We start from the raw sequence: 6,908 nt of genomic DNA, 5'->3' as shown, positions 1-6,908 counted from the left end.
TTTTGTGCTCATGTCCCCAGTGTTGTGTACTTGGCAAGTAACAGTGTGCACCTCTGTCTTCATTTTTCATCTTTTTAGAATGGGAATCAAAAGCGTGTGAAATGGCGGCAAAATATGTAGGAATAATGGAATATGACTTGTGAGGAATGCCAAAAAAGCAACCCTTATAAATGCCATAACACTTTGTAAAGATGCCACCCATTTTAAATGGCATGCAACACAAATGACAAATGACAATTACGCAGCTGACCTGTTGATTATCATTTTATGTCTATATATGTAGCAGTGCACAACTGCACATCGGGTGAGGAAACCACAAATTACCTTTGTCTGAATGCAATATATTCTGGATTATTTATTTGGCTTAGTAGCCAAGTTAAATTAGCTTGAAATTTTTGATGGAATGCCCTTTGGAAAGACAATTTAACCCCTCAAACCTAGTCTAAGTGTAAAATATATTTGACGCAAAATCATTTTGCATTGTACAAATAGGCATACGCGCATGCCAAAAGATCGGCTACGAAATACAGATTGAGCATACGGACTTTCAAATATACTGCCATCTTCCCATTAACCTAAAAAATAACAGAAAAATGAGGTGTTGCACATCATTTTTCCCCGTAGAATAGATCCTTTGATCATATTTAATGCCACAACTGAGTACAGAAACCAAATCGAGGAATCACCTTCTTCTCCTTCCTGATTTCATCCAAGAAAGTGTCAACAAGCTGATCTGCCAAACTAGAGGGATCATCAATTAATGTGTCCACAAAAGCACTCACCACCCTCCTATCCCGTATTGTGGATTTCAAGCTGAACCAAGTGAGAAACTTCACTCTGAAGTCCTTCTCCATGTGTCCTTCACGTTCTAACCATCTGATTACCCGTACACAATATTCATAGTTACTCTCTGCTGATTGTTTCTTAGTAGTAGAACCCGGTACCTCTTGAGTTCCATCAGATTTACATGGTGTGGCTGGTGGAACACACACAGAGCCTGTGAAAGGTACACTACCAATATCGCGAGGCCGTACATTACTCCCATCAATTTTACTGATGTCATCTGATAACTGAACCTTCGAGTGGTTGTCACTGTCAGCTAATTTATTATCACTGGAGTTGGTTGAATCCCTCTGTGAAGTGTCATGACTTGTTATAACTTGCTCCTTTTCAGGTTCAGCGTCTAGACCTAGAGATAGGCATCCACTTGGAGCTTGTGTGACACATGTAGATTCCCATGCACCTAATTCTTTTGCTTTGCTGAACACGGAAATTTTGAAGAAATACTCAGTTGATGGATCTAGATCTGGTATTACAAACCTCTTCTGTGGCCTCAATACGATGTAAGTGGGTTTTTCTGGATAGTCAACAGCATACTTTCTATGCCAAATTCGACATCCTAAAAAGTCTACCAACAGCTTATCTCCATATTCCAATACAAGGACAACAGAAACGGGTGAGACTTCTTCAAATAGGATATTGCAACCTGACCATTCATAGCAAATTACAGTAAACATCAAACCATAAATCAAAGGATCTCAAATTACAAAACTTACGTAGTCGGCCTTCATTATCAGTTTGATCGGGACACATCTCTGGAAGCAATGAACTGCTGATTTCTATGGAAGAAGTGCACAACTGTTGAACCTCTGCACCACAAGAGAGTCTGCTGACAAGACCACGAGCCATCTCTGAGGAAACACGGTCTATAGGACCAACTTCCGATTTAAGTTTCTTGACTATAGTATCTACAATACTTTGTAGTTCTTTGTATTTTTCTGTTCCTTTAAGAATTTCATGGCCTAGTGATATTCGTTGACATAGTACATCAACTCTTCGAGCATCCTTGGCAACCAACAACTGTTTTCGCCAGCTTCTGAGTGACACCAATTATGGCTATCAGAACGGCAAAAATGGCTACAAGTACAAGACTACAGGTTAACAATCTCCTGTTATCATGCATCTTTCACTTATATGATAACATTTTTGTTTACAAACATTAGTATCATTACCAAATATTGTGCTTAACAATTGGAGCACTAAGAGAGGTCTATGCATGCGGTTTGATAGTTCAAATGTTCTTAATTGTGCTTTGTCATTCTTCACGTATAAGTTAATCAATCATCAAAAGTGATATAGCATGCAATATTTACAGCTACAGTTATATTCACATGACAGGAAATGAATCTAAGAAAGGCTCAGATTGCAAAGGACTCTTACCCCATTATTCCATTTACTTTACCGCATGAAACACAATAGAAACCGCCATCTAACTTCATAGGGAACCCATTTTTCATAATGCCGGCCCTTTCATGCTTAAGAGCACATTGCAAGTGGCAAGACATCCCACACAAATCTTCTGGATTAGGCGAATCATAACCGCAGGTCAACCAAAGACTGGGGTCTTTGTTATCATCATAATGATAGCATATACAGCAAGAACATCTCTTGCAAAACTTGTTCTGTGGAGTTAAAGTAGCTCTACAGGCAAGGTTTTGGCAAAACAAGGTAACATGTTTATTCTCATTCTTCTCAAGAGAAAAGTTGTCCGAGTGACCAGTTTCCAACACCAATGAATAATCTTTCTTCCTTTGCCTTTTTGAGCCAACTTTAGTCTTGGCCAGTGAAATAGCAATTGAACCATCAGTACCATCCATATGTGACTTCTTTAAGACGAATTTGATGAGCCGCTCTACCATTTTGGATTTCGTATAGCCGGTAAATTTCATCTCCTTCCCCTTTTCAGCGGAGATTATTTCAACAATCTCTTCATGATTCCAAGACCTGAGGATTTCAGGAGCATCCTGTGAACGTTGCACAATTTCATGAACCAGTTCTCTCTTCTGTTCCAAACTCAGCTGACAATATTTCTCACGATCAAACACAAAACCTGGAAAACGGAAACCATTATGTCAAGGAATAGCTGAAATAAGTAGAAGAAATAAATTTGGACAAGTAATAATTAACATAGGATGAACAAAAGCACCATTAAAGACCAGACAAAGAATCACATGTAGCTGATTACCCGAATTATTTACAGTTCACACATTACCTCTCTCTCGTCTAACTTGGATATGTATATATGGGAATGGATATAGACATCTTTTATACATCTCATATTAAAGCGCCGTTACACGTTTGTGTGTGAACTGTTAACTCCCGCCCAACTTTCCCCATAGTAAACACATCATACCTCAGAGCTCATAAAACATTTATTGACAAGACAAATTATTGGAGGCCACAGCACCAACACATCTCTCAATAGTCCACTGCCCATTCCCCGTGTTTGTGTGTGACTGTATGACTAGTGAGTTACACGTATGTGGATCAATAAATAATGCTTCTTAGCAATTTGAATGTTAATTAAGCACTATAACAGCAGATCATTCTTCTTGTCTGATATTTATAGGCGTCTCATCTGTATATAGCACAAATTACATAAGCAAGAGCACCCACATTGGATCCTTCAGAAAGAGGTATAAAAGAGTGTGGATCAGAAGTTAGATCTGCGTTGTTCAACTCATGATCCAGTATTCTAAAAACCGCTGCCAAGTGACACGAGAGGCAGTGTAACGAGTTACAAGACAACTGCAAGAGAGAGTTGCCTTAATACCTTCTATGCTCAAAGTTATGAAATGCATGGAAAGTTACTCAAGGAAACATCAAGCAAAATGTTAGACTCCCTTCTATGTATGAAGATTATCTTATTTGTTAATATATTCTTAATTATCCAGTTTTTATATGGATTTAAAAATGTATGCCTTGCAGGTATCATCCAAACTTACCTATGAAATTCAGTGAAAAGATGACAATCCTACAAATTATGGAATATTACTACAAGGCACAAGATCAATAAGAATTCAGCAATCCACCTATTTTGCAAATTGTTTTGCATATGCAGATTGAGCATTCTTTTGCAACCATTACAATGAGGACTACTATAAATTTTCCTTCTTGACAGTAAAATTCTAAGATAACTACTATTTTAACCATTGGCTCAAAGTTTTCTCCTTTCTCATTTATTTGGTAATCTAACTCTTAAGTCATAACCAAAGGTTACCAAGCAAAAAGAAGGGGGAAAAAAAAGGATAAAGTAAGAGTGTCTCTATCTGTTATACAAAAAAAAAACTCAACTCAAAAAAAAAAAAAAAAACCCAAGCTCTACATGTCAACATGCATTTTCAGAACTACATATCCAAAAAAGAAAGGTGTACTTAAAAACACTAGTAATAAAACAAGTGAAGTAAAACAAAAAACAAAACATGGGATTATCTTTATTCCAACATAAAGTCACAAATGTTTTAACAACAATGCTTGTGTTGAAACTAACCTGAGAAATCTGATTCCATGCTTCAAAACACAGTAATAAGAATACCCAAGAGAAGAAGAGCTGAAGAAGAAGTAGTAAAGATGCCTTCTTTTTTTTTTCATAAAGAGAAGAAAGATTGTGTGCTTAACAGGAGAGAGAAAAAATTCTTACTAGAAATGGTAAGTTAAATGAGTTGTGGTAGAGAATCCAATGGATAGAAAAGGTTGTTTGAGACTTTGAGTTTTTTAATTTTTTTAGTTTCTTGGTAATTGAGAAACTGAAACGACCGTTGTGTTTACTTTTTTGAGATTTTTATTTTGTCGGTTTATGGGGCTGGTATCTACTGGTGTAGCACGCGAGCAACTCCTGCTCAGCTGGCTGCAAAAAAACAAAAATAATATTTACCCCTTTGGTAGTATGATCGATATTAAACTATATATTAAAATTAAAATTAAAAATAATCTTCACACGGACGATCTTTTTTCTGATCGACAAACCAAATCACAACTCAGTCTACATTTTTATTTTGAAAAAATATTTGAAAAAGGTCGTGTCCAACAAGCTTATTGCACAATTGCAAATTAAATTTATTTTTCATTATTAACAGCTGATATTTGCTCACTATCACTTCTAATGATCTTTATATATTTTTAATACAAATAAAACAGGCGAGGACTCCTGCAACCGTACTTTGGAGTTTGGAGTACTAAATATAGAGTCCATGGACAATGACAAATCAATGATATTACCCCGACTAAAAGCATCACACAGCTTTAAAACCCAGAGCCACGTCATCTTTTTGGAGGGCCACCCCAGTTTTTGGAAGGCAATAAAGAGTAGTGATAGCTGTTCCAACCGAAAAGATAAACCCCTCTTTATAACACCGTGAAATTAGATTAGAAAAAACGCAAATGAAGTCACGAGCCTACTTAAGTAAAGTCATGTGTACATTTTCTATTAAATGTTTGGGTTTTGGGTCTTTTAAAACATTTGTAAGAACGAGAACAATTATCAAGGCTGCCTTGGAAGATGTTTTTTTTAGGTCCGTTAAATTAGGAGAAAACTGCCCGTATCCAGGCCCCATTGGTGATGCCCTAGAGCTTGAAATTACCTACGTTTTGCTGCAGTTTGTTGATCATGAAAGTTTTTTGCAGCAGAGATTTTGCATTACATTCAATTCATCTACTTCCGTTGTTGATGATCTTGCAAGATGAGGTCGCACAAAGTCTCTATATTGAGCGATTGGCAATGGCCACTTGATAGTGGTAGTTGCCGCTCATCCGATGGCTACTTGATAATGGCAAATCAAGATGGTACCTCTCTTTTTTATCCTTTTTGCTAATGCCAAATCAACCTTCCACCACAATATGTGCCACCACACACCACTGATACTGTGAGGGTATGAGCTACTACCGTTCCATTTCGCTAAATCAATTTGTCATCAACACCGAGCATTACTACTTCATAAATTTTAGTTGCATCCTTTTGTAGTAATTATGATCTTATTGAAACCTGTAGATCCAACAACGAAGAATGGTACATTTTAATACTGAAAATTGGCCTACACTGTTCTTGATCAAAGAGGGAGAAGAGGAAGACGAGCTGAGTAAGAGAATGACCTGTTGTCATGGATATTAATTGAAGACATTATGTGCTATGAGCTGTTTAGTGGAACCATCTGGTGAGCTTTTGATGGTCCATAGAGTTTGTAGCATCGTATTTAACGTTGATGTCTATTTATGTCCCTACAAAGTTACCAGTGTGTAAACTTGAAAAATCCAGTGACGTTTTCCGTTGGGTACAAGTACATAATTTTTTTTTTTTGATGGTGTATGCAAGTACATACTCTGCTAATGGGATCCCTGCATCTATTTCACTAACAATGCTTATGACATCTTTTGTTATGGACTTACTAGCGGTTTATCATGCTCAGATAAAGGTGTGTTCCACTTAGAGGATGTACATATCGACTCATTGTTTCCACCTGATAATTCTCATTCATTTTAGTCTCAACCCGTTTGGATTTCACTACTCGGGGATTAAATTAACACACCATCAGATAGACAGATAGTTTATCCACTACTAGTATGTATAACAACATGGAAGAATTCTTCTTATGACACAAGTATCCTCTGTTTGCCTACAAGCAGTGTCGGCTGCCCAGGTCATATATCTAGCTAGGTTGTGAAAAATATTATGCAAGTTAGTTATTAAATTCATGATCAATTCGAAAGTCTTCTATGGCCATGCAGGGTTCTATGTTGACTGATGAATGGTGTTTAATATTCGATTTACTTCTTAAGCAACGATATAAACAACAAAATTTCAACATTCACTGATGAATATAAGGTTATACGTACACTTATACCTCGTTCAGTAAAAATGAGAATACGAAACTTCAAAGAAGCAATAAGCAAGAATGTCCAAATCAAATGTCCAACTCAAACTAGTTGAAAAATCAAAACCAAAACCAAAGAACGTATATATATCCTAGCAATCCACGCTAAACCAAGAAAAAGTCACAATATGGCCGTCCTACCAATATAAAATATCCCTAAAATAAAGCCAAGCAATCTCTTTCAATCCCAGCATATACCAT

At 36.7% G+C, this 6,908-nt stretch overlaps 1 protein-coding gene across 2 annotated transcripts; it reads right to left on the bottom strand.

The window, feature by feature from the left end:
• Positions 1-438: 438 nt before the first annotated feature.
• LOC147501694 (VIN3-like protein 2) lies at positions 439-4,605 on the bottom strand. Of its 2 annotated transcripts, none has more exons than XM_086606725.1 (4): positions 4,331-4,605; positions 2,221-2,890; positions 1,557-1,876; positions 439-1,486 (listed from the first exon to the last, which is right to left on the bottom strand). In XM_086606725.1, the coding sequence occupies exons 1-4, from the start codon at positions 4,347-4,349 to the stop codon at positions 645-647; spliced, it is 1,851 nt and encodes a 616-aa protein (XP_086462851.1). In that variant the 5' UTR covers positions 4,350-4,605; the 3' UTR covers positions 439-644. The 2 variants fall into 2 exon arrangements, with proteins under 2 accessions (XP_086462851.1, XP_086462852.1); XM_086606726.1 differs by having other exon boundaries at positions 1,557-1,873; positions 4,331-4,491.
• Between the last annotated feature and the right edge of the window lie 2,303 nt (positions 4,606-6,908).

The sequence above is a fragment of the Coptis chinensis genome, chromosome 4, assembly GCF_015680905.1.
Source record: "Coptis chinensis isolate HL-2020 chromosome 4, ASM1568090v1, whole genome shotgun sequence".
Classification (NCBI taxonomy): Eukaryota; Viridiplantae; Streptophyta; class Magnoliopsida; order Ranunculales; family Ranunculaceae; genus Coptis; species Coptis chinensis.
This window is presented reverse-complemented; position numbering and strand designations above follow the sequence as displayed.

Excerpts from the sequence above, each read along its gene's own strand:
- LOC147501694 (XM_086606725.1), bottom strand. Across the intron at positions 1,877-2,220 it reads AAAGTAAATGGAATAATGGG|AAGCTGGCGAAAACAGTTGT; the intron begins GTAAGAGTCCTT and ends GGTGTCACTCAG. Across the intron at positions 1,487-1,556 it reads TGATAATGAAGGCCGACTAC|GTTGCAATATCCTATTTGAA; the intron begins GTAAGTTTTGTA and ends ATGAATGGTCAG.